General features: G+C 41.6%; 1 protein-coding gene across 1 annotated transcript in view; it reads right to left on the bottom strand.

Annotated features, from left to right (window-relative positions):
- The window catches only part of atp8b4 (ATPase phospholipid transporting 8B4), a 93,113-nt gene that overhangs the window by 49,287 nt on the left and 30,141 nt on the right, over window positions 1–13,685 (bottom strand). The window contains exons 9-11 of the mRNA XM_048615920.1: window positions 9,485–9,650; window positions 8,012–8,200; window positions 7,730–7,845 (exon numbers count right to left, since the gene is read on the bottom strand). Of these exons, the coding sequence (XP_048471877.1) occupies window positions 7,730–7,845; window positions 8,012–8,200; window positions 9,485–9,650 (471 nt within the window). The remainder of the gene's footprint in view (window positions 1–7,729; window positions 7,846–8,011; window positions 8,201–9,484; window positions 9,651–13,685) is intronic.

A 13,685-nucleotide genomic window follows, 5' to 3' on the forward strand; every position in this document is an offset into this window, starting at 1 on the left:
CACCAGTTTTCTGGTAGTTCTCTCCATTTATCTGCCAGAATACAGTTTAGATGCAATTACCAAGGAAGTATATTGTAACTGAGGTGATGTGACGCTTGCAGTGTAGATGTAACTAGGTAAAGCACAATCAATCTTTCCTGACAGTTATTGACTTGTCTCCTCGGCATTGAAGCTAACACACCATTTATATACCTATCGCCTGTCTTTATCTGCCAACATTGATTCGCTTCCTGCCAATGTGACCAGCAAAGGCTGGTGCTGAAAAAGATGCTGAAAAAGTAGTCAGGCAAATTTTGTTAATGATCTATAACATAATAAATATCCACTAAAGATGGTCAAATATTGGGAACATTTGAGTATGTCAAGTGCTCAGTTGATTTGCTTACCAAATATGTTGCTGGAACCAATTTAGTAACCAAAGACAATGGCCCTATCAAAGGTTTTGGAATTATTGAAGGGAACTACTCTCAACCACGATTGAATGGCGAAGCAGACTCGATAGGCCAAATGGCCTAAGTTCTGCTCCAATGTCTTATGATTTAACTTTAGGGTTTGAGAAGCTGACACTATTCAAGACTGTAAGTGACAAAAGCTGATCAATTAGCTGAAAAGGTAGAATATTTTAATGTATTCCCATTCAATTTAAAGGGCTCTGATTTTCAATATCTTGTCTGGAATTGCATGTGATTTCCATGACCCACAAATGGGGAACAGGGTGAAGGTGACATGGTGGCAATATCACTAGACCTAGTAACCAGAAACCTGGGCTAATGCTTTGGGACCAAGAGTTCAAAGTTCACCCTATAGCTTCTAGAAGTTAAACTAAATTAATAATGTTGGAATTGAAGAGTAGTCTCAGTGATGATAACTATGAAACTATAATTGGTTGAAACCAGTTCATTAAAGCTATAATGAACACTACCATTTAGAAGGACAAGGGCAGCAGATTCATTGGAAAATTACTACCTGCTAGTTCTCCTCCAGGCCACACATCATCGTGACTTGGAAATATATCAGGATTCCTTTAGTGTTGCTGGGTCAAAATTTTAGAACTTCCTCCCAGCAGCATTATGTGTGTACCTACACCAAATGGACTGCAACGGTTCAAAAAGAGAGCTCACCAGCACCTTCTTAAGATCAACTGGAAATGGGCAATAAATGCTGACTCAATCAGTGACACACACATCCCAAGAACAACAATAAAAAAAAGACTTGATTTGATTTATTATTGTCACATGTACCTAGATACAGTGAAAAGCATTGTTTTCCGTGCTAACCAGACAAGTCATACCTTTCATAAGTACATCAAGGTTATAGAACAGAATTCAGAATACAGTGTTATAGCTACTGAGAAGTTTCAGAGAAAGATCAACTCTGATAGATTAGAGGTCCGTTCACAAGTCTGATAACAGCGGGGGAAAGCTGTTCTTGAATCTGTTGGTAGGTGTTTTCAAACTTTTGTATCTTCTGCCCAATGGAAGAGGCTGGAAGAGAGTTTAATCGGGGTGAAAGGGGTCTTTATGTTGGTTGCTTTCCCAAGACAGTGGGAAGTACAGACAGGGTCAATGGAAGGAAGGCTGCTTTTTGTGAAAGCCTGGGCAGTGTTCACAACTCTCTGTAATTTCTTGCAGTCCTGGGTGAGCAGCTACCATACCAAGCTGTGATGCATCCGGATAGGATGCTTCCTATGATGTATCAATAAAAATTGGTGTGTCCTTGTGGACATACTGAATTTCCTTAGCCTCCTGAGGAAGTACAGGCACTGGTGTGCTTTCTGGACTGTAGCGTCGACATGGACGGGCCAGGACAGATTGTTGGTGATATTTAATCCTAGAAATGTGAAGCTGCACCTCAGCACCATCGATACAGACAGGGGTGTGTCCTCCACTCTATTTCCTAAAGTCAACGACCAGCTTCTTCATTTTGCTGACATTGAGGCAGAGATTGTTGTCATTACACCACACCACTAAGCTCTATCTCTTTCCTGTACTCTGTCACAGAATCATAGAGCATGGAAACAGACTCTTCAGTCTAACCAGTCCTTGCTGAACATAATCCCAAACTAAACCAGTCCCACCTGCCTGCTCCTGGCCCATATCCCTCCAAATGTCTTTTGAACGCTGTAGTTGTATCCATTGTGCCACTTCCTCCGGAATGTTTTAGCGAAGATCTGTAGTTCAGGTTGAGGCTGGGGTTTTTGGTTGGTTCGCCGAGCTGACTGGTTTTCATGCAAACATTTTGTCGGCCTTCTAGGTGACATCTTCAGTGTTATTATCTTGTTCACAGTACTAGGACAAGCAAAACAAAGAGAATTCCTGGTAGCCTGGTTTTCAACCACTGGTGTCAGAACCAAACATGTTGAAATAGCCCCCATCTACATACCACTACGGAGCAAAACCATAAACAGAACTACCCACCATGACAGACCGGACCATATAAATTCAGAGTGGAACAGAACAACAGCACTTCGACGGAGGCTACACAGCACTGACGACGTCACCTAGAAGGGGGACGAAACATTTGCACAAAAACCAGTCAGCTCGGCAAATCAACAACAACTTTCTCAGGAAGTTCATTCCACATGCGAATTATCCTCTACGTGAAAAATTGTCTTTTTTAAATCTCTCTCCTCTCACCTTAAAAATGTGTCCCCTAGTCTTGAAAATCCCCATCCTAGGGAAAAGACAGCTACCATTAACTCTGTCTATACCCCTTATGATCTTATAAACTTCTTTAAGGTCACCTCTCAACCTCCTCTGCTCCAGGGAAAAAAGTCCCAGCCTATTCAGACCTTCTTTATAACTCAAAATCTTCCATACCCGGCAACATCCTTGTAAATCTCATCTGAACACTCTCCAGTTTAATAATATCTTTCCTATAACTGGGAGACCAGAACTGGACACAGTATTCCAGAAGAGGTCTCACCAGTATCCTGTACAACCTCAACATGACTTCCCAACTCCTATATTGAAAGGACTGAGCTTGAAGGCAAGTGTGTCAAACACCTTTTTAACTATCCTGTCGATGTCTCATTGTTGTTTGAGATCCGACCCACTATGCGGTTGTGGATCTCATACTTTCTTCTATAATATTTCTATCAAGTACATTGAGGTGATTTATTGCGCAAAAGGTGCTACCTAATTGTAAGTTGCTGTAGAGAAACTTCTTTTTAATTCATCTTCTTTCACTCACTATCACACACCCCAAACCCCCAACCCTGCACAGCCTCTGAACTGCCTACTGACCATAAGACACAGGAGCAGAAATTAGGCCATTCAGCCCATCAAGTCTGCTCCACCATTCAATCATGGCAGATAAGTTTCTCAAACCCATTCTACCGTTTTCTCCCCGTAAGCCTTGATCCCCTTGACAATCAAGAACCTATCTATCTCCATCTTAAATGTACTCAATGACCTGGACTCCACAGCTTTCTGTGGCAGTGAATTCCATAGATTCATCATTCTGTGGCTGTAGAAATTTCTCCTTTTCTCCGATCTAAAAGGTCTTCCCTTTACTCTAAGGCTTTGCCCTCGGGTCCTAGTCTCTCCTAACAATGGAAACATCTTCCCAACATCCAGTCCATTCAGTATTCTGTAAGTTTCAATTAGATCCCCCCCATCCTTCTAAACTCCATCGAGTATAGATCCAGAGTCCTCAAACGTTCCTCATATGTTAAGCTTTCCATTCCTGGGGCCATTCTTGTGAACCTCCTCTGAACCCGCTCCAGGGCCAGTACATCTATCCTGAGACATGGGGACCAAAACTGTGTACAATACTCCAAACGTGCCCGGACCAGAGCCTTATAGAGCCTCAGAAGTACATCCCTTTTTCTATATTCAAGTCCTCTCAAAATAAATGCCAAAGTTGCATTTGTCTTCCTAACTACTGACTCAACCTGCAAGTTTACCTTGAGAGAATCCTGGACTAGAACTCCCAAGTCTCTTTGCTCTTCAGACTTCTGAATTTTCTCCCCATTTAGAAAACAGTCCATGCTTTTATTCTTCTTACCAAAGTGTATGACCTCACACTTTCCCACATTGTACATACTGCTTGCTCGGGAGACCTAAATACATTTGTTCTACCAGCACCAGAACTAACAGCCATGCCACCCACTTTCATCCCACTCAATGCCTCCTTTACTCATTCCAGAGAAAACAGCCCACAATAGGGCAGGAGGAGCCAAAACAGCTGGTGGACTGCCTGACATTCAGCTCCTCACCCCTTATAAAGTGGCCGATTGTGTCCGAGCCTCTGGACTGATAACAGTGTCTGCCCTTGATTGACTGTTCTAGAACCCTGAAGGCTATCTCCCCTGACTTGACAAAGCACTGCCGATAAACACAACAAGCTTCCTGGCCTCACTGTCTGCGCTAAATAGCAAGGCAAGACATAGAAAATATGAGCCTGGCTTGGAGGGTAAAGTTCAAAAAGGCAAGCCAAGGCTATCAGCATTCAGGAAAGTTCAAGTAGAGTGTACAGGGAGGGAGCAAGTGAGCAGCCCTAATATGCAGCCAGGGTGCCTGTTCCAGTGTACAGAGTGTGCTTGTTACAGTATTTCAATATTAGTTCCTGGTATACCCTAAAGTGTGCTTTAAAGTTCAGAAGCTTCCTTTAAATGGATTGGAGAGATGCCATGAGGTTCCGAGAGACTGGCAGGGGTCAGATGCCAGCAGAAAAAGGACCTGAGGGACAACGTTTTCACACAGACAGTGGTTCATATGTGAAATGAACTGCCAGAGGAAGTGGTCAATACAGGTGCAGTGACAACATTTAAATGTTTCCATGGTATGACACTATGATTCTTTGAAGCACGTCCTGAGATATTGTTGCTGGGTGTCCAAGATGGCCACCCAGAGGAGCAGTTAACCCCCTCAAATTTTCTTGTTGAGAGTTCTCAGTGAATAGTTTCCTAGTGGTGGCTGGTAGGATAGCAGGCTGCACACTAATGCGTTGAGATGCACAGTTAACAAGGCCAAACACAAGCAATAACCCCCTCAATAGGCACCTTGCCCCTGCCTGGTGGGAACCTCAGCTCGACACCTGGAAGTCTGTTGGAAAGATGTCATTTGTTGCTCCTGATGTTGAGGTAGGCCTCACTTGCCTTCTCACACAGTTCTCCCACATTTCTCGTCACAGAGCACATCACTTAGGGCCCTTTCTGATTCTGCCTGTAGTTTCAGATCAGGTTGGTGTTTTAATTGGAAAGGAACTTGTCGGTGATGGTCACAAGATCATAAGACACAGGAACAGAAGCAGGCCATTCAGCCCATTGAATCTGCTCCATCACTCAAAGAGATTGTGGTTGACCTGGTAATTCTCAACCTCTACTTTCCTGCCTTTTTCCCATTACCCTTGATTCCCTTATTGATTAAAAATCTGTTTATCTCAGCCTTGAATATACTTAATGATCTAGCCTTGATAGCCCTCTGCACCACTCTCATGGTGTTCCCATTAGTCTGCTGCCCTTGTTCTTCTAAGTGCTAGAGGTCATGTGTTTGGAAGATGCTGTTGGGTCAGTCTGAGTGAGTTTCTGCAGTGCACCACGTAGTTGCCATTGTACTTCAGCGATGAAGGCAATGAATGTTAAAGGCAGTGGATGGGGTTCCAATCAACTGGGCTGCTTTGTCCTGGATAGTGTGGAGCTTCTTGATGGTTGTAGGAGCTGCATCAATTCCAGGCAAATGCATAGTATTCCATCACACTCCTGACTTGTGCCTTGCAGATGGTGGACAGACTTTGAGGAGTTAGGAGGTGAGTTATTCACCTCAGGATTCCTATCCTACTTGTTCTTGTAGCAACTGTCCAGTTCAGTTTGTGGTCAATGGTAACCCCAGGCTGTTGACAGTGATGGATTCAGTGATTGTAACACCACTGAATATCTTGAGGAGATTATCAGGTTCTCTCTCGTTGGACTTCGACATTGCCTGGCATGTATGTGGGGTGAATGTTACTTGCCATTTTCAGCCACTCTGAATATAGTCCAGGTCTTGCTGCATAGAAACACAAACTGCTTCAATGTCTGGGGAGACGCAAATAGTGTTGAACGTTCAACAAATCAAACGCAAGCATCAGGAAATGTGTCCCCTTCTGATCTTATGCTGGAGGGAAGGTCATTGATGAAACAACTGAAGATAGTTGAGTCAAGGACATTACCTTGAGGAACTCCTGCAGAGATGTCCTGGAGCTGAGATAATTGACTCCAACAACCACAGCCATGTTCCTTTGCGCAAGATATGACTTCAGACAATGAAGATTTTTCTCCATGATTTCTATTGACTCTAGTTTTGCCAAAACTCCTTGAAGCTTGTAGTTACAATTGTCCCCCATCTACAAGGTGCACGTCAGGAGTGTGATGGAATACTCTCCACTGACCTGGGTGAGTGCAGCTCCAATGACATTTTAAAAGCTCAACACTATACAGGACAAAATAACGTCATTATTTGGCACCTATTCCAGCACCTTCAATATTGACTACCTCCAACCCCAGCATGCTACGGCTACATTGTGCACTATTTACAACTTGCCGAGACTTCTTTGACAGCACCTTCCATATCCATAATCTCCACTTATCTGGAAGAACAAGGCAGCAGGTGAATGTGAAAACTACCAGTTACACTTTAATCTCCAAGTCATGAAACATCCTGAACTGGAAAGATATCATCATTCCTTCATCATTGCTGGCACAAATCCTGGAGATCCCTCTCCAACAACACTGGACACATTTTCACTACATGGAATGTAGTAGTTTAAGAAGGCACTATTTTCTCAAGGGCAATTACTGATGGGAACGAGTTGCTAAAAACACTGTAACTCAGAATTGTTGAGATTCAAACCAAGTAAAAATTGTTTCAAAAAGCTAATCAGCTACCAATCTATGGTGACAATACATTTGGCTTAATCAGCTACATGTCTAAATTCAACATAGTAGCAACCATTTTACAGGCATAAACAGGAAACAACAGTAATCGATTCAGCAAAGCAAAGGCCTTTGCCAAATTGACATGGGTGCTCTGGCCGTGGCTAAACTGATCAGGTCTTTTACTTTCTTTGGGTGATGCTGACAGCTGCCTAAAGTGAACACAGGCCCCATTTTAATCTTGAAATGAGGCTCCTCCATCCACTTCAAAGCTCGATTCCTGAATTTGTTTAGACAATCAGCGTTCAGAAGGACTAGCGCAGGCCAATAATCCTCGGACTTGTGCTGCCTCACCAGGTGGTCACAGGAGGACCCTCATGACAAAAGCTACAGCGTGTGCTGCGTGGATTAGGAGCCTGAGAGATGGAACAGGCTTAACAAGACAACTATGGTTTTCTGCCAGCCTTCTCTGTTGCCCTTTTCCAATCACCTCCCCCTTACCCCGCTGGACTTTAGCACCATCCAAAATTCATTCCAACCCAACCAATGAGCTGTGCCAAATTATTATGAAGAGGCCAAAGACTAGTTTGGTCTTCCAGCCTCATTTCTGGAGCACTGCCGTTGTTAAAATCATGACCACTTTGAAATGCTACCAAATTGAACAATCATTCCTACATTCAATGCATTACATGGCAAGTTCTAAATTATTAAGAAAGAAGAGTAGGAAATAAATAAATGCAGAATCCAAGTGCACCGATATTATATTCGATCGATTGTGACAATATCATGCGAGACCCAATTTAATTATTGTATTGTTTATCAATCTAACCCGATAACTATTAAACATACATAAAGAACAGAAGAGGCACTTACACTGAGATGGTCTGAGGTCACACACATCAGGTCTTCACTAGACGGATGAAGTCTCTCAAACAAAATTGTATCAGCTCCCTTTGAGTAAAGTCTTATTTGTCCTTCAGGATTTCTAACTAACATACAAGATAATTAAGGCAGAGGTAATATCAATGCTACAAAAATAAATAAGGCACATCATTCTGATCAGTTCCACTGTTCTAAAGGAACAAAGTACAAACGGACAATAATCTTCCTAGAAAATCAGTGAATGTAAATAATTTTTTTATGTATTCAACCCACCAATCACTGACATCCTCTTCCGCACGTTGTTGAAATCCAAAATGGCCAGTAGTTGGTATATAACGGGCTGGCCCATCTCATTCACCGTGATGGTCTCTGGGGTGCGGGATCGAAAAACAAAACCAAAGTTTCTTGCAGCTGTGACCAAGGCTCCTTCATCAGGTGACTGGGCTTGGTAAACAAGTTCTCCTGGAGACAAAAATCCAAGGGTTGGAAATCCATTTTAAAAAACACGACATATCATGTAGACAGTTTACTCCTGATAATTCAAAGCCACTGTCAAACTATCATCTGAATTGAGCAAGTCAATAGTGCAAATTGGGAATTTAACATGAAATGTATTGGACTATGGGATGGCATGTTTGATGCAAGATGACCAGACTGAATATTGTTGAATGAATGGATAGTTGAAAATGGTGTTTGATACTTAAGGCATCAAGCACCTCAAGACTTGCTGTGGGGAAAAAACAGAAGCCAGGCGAAAACAACGTAAGGAGCGTGCTGCCACACTAATGCTCCACTCACCCCTTCTCAGGCTATCTTTTGCCCCCAGTGTGGCAGAATCTGCAGAAGCTACATTGGACTGTACAGCCACCTACAGACTCACCCTGAGAGTGGAAGAGAGTCACCCTCATCTGTGAGGGACCACCAGTGATGTTGATAATGATGATGATTGATACTTTCTAGTTACCTAACAGTTTACAGTTATTATACTGCTCATATTTATGTAAACCTAGCAAATTTTTAAAGGTTTAATTCCCACAAAATTCTAGGACCGTAAAGTTATCAGTACGAGGCTTTGCACATTAGGATGAAATTATTTTGTCCCTTGTAAAGTTGCCACAGACTTACCACACCACAGATCTGCTCTCTCATTAGAGAGGTTTAACCTGAGGGTCATCATGCCTCAAGGGAGGGGAAGAGATTGAGAAGGACAGTCCTTCATGGTAACCTCAGCGGTGTAGGAACCAAAAGCACGCTGTTGGTGTCACTCTGCATTGCAAACCAGCCATCCAGCCAACTGAGCTAACCGTCTGCCAGGTTTTTGCACAATCACTTAACCTGTCTATACCAAAACTCTTATTCTCAGTAAACCTGAGCTCCAATCACATATGAGGCCAGCTAACGTAAAAGATGACCGCAGATTTGTGTAAAACAGACGTGCATTTATTTTTGGCAAAGCAGAAGACACTCAAACAAGGTCACCACAATTCGGTATTTCACACTATAGTGACAATTGCACGTATTTTCATAGATACATTTAAATAGACTGCTTTTTTTAAAATCTGTAGAATGAACCCTATTAAATCTCATTTAATTATCTCATGGCCTGAATTCTCAAAATGTCTTTTCTTCCAAACTGCACAAGCTATGATTCCTTTTGCATGGCCACTAAACAAGAACTATCCTAATGAAAGTTTCACACTCCAAGGAAAGCTGGTTTTGTTTCCAGCTTGTAATTTTTAATATTACCTTCATTTTTCTCCTCTGGCATCACTGTATGGCAGAGCGAAAGCAATCTGAAGAACTCGTGCACAGATGAATCCCCCAGTTTTATTGCTTCCACCAGACTGGCATCATAAAATTTAAACTTTAGATCTGCTAACGTATTGAATGAAAAATCCACAGACAGCGTTTTCTACGAATTGAAGAGAGAACAAATGAGGCTGTAAAAATTACAGCAAACTTTACACATCTGCTTTACATTTTCCTAAAATCCTATTTATAACTGTGATATGCCGGTCAGGAGCGTGTATTGAAGTTTGCTCGTGATCTTAAATCTTCCTCTTTGCATCCAAATCTTAAAGTGGTGTTTCTCAGTCTGTTTCAGGTTCAATCTTAAATTGAACCATTGTTCCAGAAATGATTGTCTACGGCATTAATCTTAAATGGTAGTATGGACCCATCAATATCAAAGACATCAGAGTGAGGAAGTGCACAATGCAATGTTGGGAACTTTACATTGAATATCTTAATGAGGTCCATTTTATACGGAACAACACAGAAAAAGGCCTTTTAGCCTTTAAACTACACTTAAGTATTCCCTGCAAATCAGAAATGGCAGCATGGAGCACATTGTATGTTCCCTCACCATACTACAATTCTTTAATTAGAAGTTAGAAAATTTGGAAAAGGATGGCCATGCATGCTCAACTTCTTGAGTGACAAACATGCAATCAGATTCAGAAAAGAAATGTTTATAGGAAAGCAGGTGCAACAACAGTGAATGGCAATAAAAAACACAACTAAAGCAAATCACACATCATGGAGTTAAGCACAGCAGACTAACCTTTTTGAGTATTAAATATCTTTTGCAATTTGCACATCCGTTAAGTGCTAAAATTGCCATTTCCTGACTAACACTGATGTATTTCTCCAAATAAATCTCCTTCGATGAAATTTGAATGATTCAGCTAACTCAGAGGATTGAATTTGGAATCTATTTAATTTGATTTGTCCCTGTAACCTACACAATATTCATCTTTTGAACACCAACATCAAAACCAGGTTACTGGCCGTTTACCTCATTATTTCTTATTCTATCTGGTTAAGTACAACTAGGCTGCTGTGTCTCAACAAAAAACTATGCTTCAAAAATAATTTATGCCTGTGGAAAATTTTAAGGATGTGAAAGGCTCTCTACAGATGTAATTTCTTATCTCCTTTTCTTGGAATGGCTCATTTTTCAATGAAACTATTACAACAGTCTCACTTCCATATCAGTTACAATGTGAAAAAACCCCAAACATTATTTATCACAGGGGAAAAATGATTAAAACTTCAATACTGGAATCATACACATTTTAATGACTTTTTTTGCGAATAGAAGTTCAATCTAAACTTTTATGTGCTTTATTGCACAGAATTAATACTATGATTGCACAACTCATTGCAATTTTTCCCAAAGGGGCATTTGCATCAAAGGAAACAATTTAAGTAGGAAAATGAACAGAATGAATTAAGATAAATAACTTTTAGATTACATTCTGATGAGGTTACATACAGTCTGATCACTTGGCCTGCCACTGAATTAGATATGAACCACGTTCGCTGCTAGTTATTAATTTAGATTACACAAGATACAAGTGAATGTATTAAGGCTCCTTGAAGCTTTTATCAGATGTAACTGTATGTTCAATCTCTGAACTTGAGAACTGTGTATTTAATATGTTTTAATTACAAACATTACTCATGCACTGCTGTTACATAAGCTGCTAAAGTGCACAGTAAAAAGAATTATCATAGAATCCCTACAGTGTAGAAACAGGCCATTTGGCCCATCAAGTCCACACTGACCCTCTGAGGAGCATCCCACCCCCTACACTTCCTATCCGAGGCACTACGGGCAATTTAGCATGGCTAATCCACCTAATCAGCACATCTTCGGACTGTGGGAGGAAACGCACGCAGACACAGGGAGAATGTACAAACTCCGTACAGACAGTCGTCCAAGGGTAGAATCGAACCCAGGTCCCTGGCACTGAGAGGCAGCAGTGCTAACCATTGAGCCACTGCGCCACCCTGTCCAATTCACACACTTTTCTCAACTTGGAAATAAAACAGTTTGCACTTTATTAATATCTGTACATTTTATCAATGCTGACTTTCACTAAAGATGTCTACTGTTGCTATAAGAACAGTGACCACATCTCAGGCCCTTCTAACGTGTAATTTGTAAGAAAACATGACATAGATCTGTGTGTCATTCTTTAGACTTTCCTTTGCACTAGACAGGGTTGTCAATATTTAGATTTCACTCAGGGGTTCTACAATGAGTAGTGGTTCTTCAGTGTTAATGTTCATATGTCAATGAAGAAAGCAGTGCTCCCTATGCTACAAGAACTGATATTTATACAAGATTTTTATTGAAATGTTCCATGGCACTTCACAGGGACATTAGCAAATAAAATATGACATTGAGCTGCAATTGGAAGTATTGAGTTGGATGACCAGTTTGTCAAAGAGGCAGGTTTTAAGAAATGTCTTCTAGGAGGTAGTGAGGTAGAGAGGTTATGAAGAGGACACTTCCAGAACTTCAGGCCTAGAGAAAAGCAATTGAAAATGTGGCCAAAAACAGTGCAATCTTGCATGGGAACACAAACGAAATTAGAATTTAAGGAACATGGGTATCTCAGAGGGTGGCAGAGCTGCAGCAGATGCCAGAGTCTGGGCATGGCAAGACCATGGAGGAATTTGAAAACCAGAATGCTAATTTTATAATCGAGCTTTTGGTTGACTGGGAGCCAATGTAGATCCGCAAACACAGGGCTGATAGGGGAACGGGGTTTCCTGCAACTTAAGACATTAGCAGCAGAGTTTTCTCAAGTTTATGGAGGGTAGCATTTGGGAGTTGGTTGGATTGGTGGTTTGCGATGCAGAATGACACCAACAGTGTGGGTTCAATTCCTGCACTGGCTGAGGTGAACATGAATGACCCTCCTTCAGGTTAAACCACCAGCAGACAGCTCTCTATAACGAGAGAGCAGCCTATGGTCCGAAAGGACTGTGATGACTTTATTTGGTGACTTTACTTACATAGGAGACTAGCAAATCTTGAGGTAACAAAGGTATGGATGAAGATTTCAGCAGCAGATAAACTAAGACATTGGAAAAGTTCAGTGACATCACAGAGGTGGAAATAGGCAATCTAAGTGATGACACATGTAAGAGTTCGGAAGCTCACCTCAGGATAAACTGTGACAACAAGGTTGTAAGAGTAGGAGTAGCCCATTAGCCCCATTGAGTCTGCTATCCCATTCGATGAGGCAATTGCTGATCTGATAATTCTCAACATCACTTTCCTGCTTTATCCAGATAGCCCACGATTCCTTTACTGATTAAAAATCTGTCTTTTCGGCTTTGAATGTACTTAATGACCCAGCCTTGGCAGACCTCTCCCATAAAGAATTCCACAGATTCACTACCTGCTGAGTTTGGGATTGGATTCCAGTTTAGTGTCTCCTACAGGGATCTGGGGCCTGGGGGAATAGGACAATCAACAGTCGTTCTCAACCTATCAGATTAAAGAATTTCTGCTTCATCAGAAAGGAGCACAGACAGGATAGGAAGATGATACACAGTGGTGCTCCCCCAAGGCTCAATGCTAAGGCTGCTTTTTTTTAGATGTATATTCATGTCATGGATATTACAACAAAAAGCAATATAAAATTTTTAAAGCTGTGGATGATAACAAACTTACAGGTGTGGCAAACATGAAGGATGATACACATCAACTGCAACAGGACATAAATATGCTGGTTGAAAGGGCAGACTGGTGACAAATGGAATTTGATGCTTAGAAACATGCATTTTGCCACAATGGATTGGGAGATGCCGCCAATGACACAGTGCTAAAGAGTATGCAGGGACGCAGGGACAAAGGGACCTGAGGCTCCAGATCTTGACAGAGTAGTCACTGACGTCTATGAGACCTTGAACTTCATAAATAGAGGCACTGAGTACAAAATTAATGCTGAGCCTTTATGAAGCTGTGGAGTGTTGCATGCTGTTTTGATCATTGCACTTGAGGACCGATGTGAGGATTGTTGAGAGGGTGCAGAGCAGATTTACCATAATGATTCCAGGAATGAGCGAATGTAGATACAAGGGGTTTTTCTCTTACATCAAAGGAGATTGAGGACAAATTTGATAACCCAAAATGCTGCTTCCAATA

Source organism: Rhincodon typus, chromosome 33, assembly GCF_021869965.1.
Source record: "Rhincodon typus isolate 14 chromosome 33, sRhiTyp1.1, whole genome shotgun sequence".
Classification (NCBI taxonomy): Eukaryota; Metazoa; Chordata; class Chondrichthyes; order Orectolobiformes; family Rhincodontidae; genus Rhincodon; species Rhincodon typus.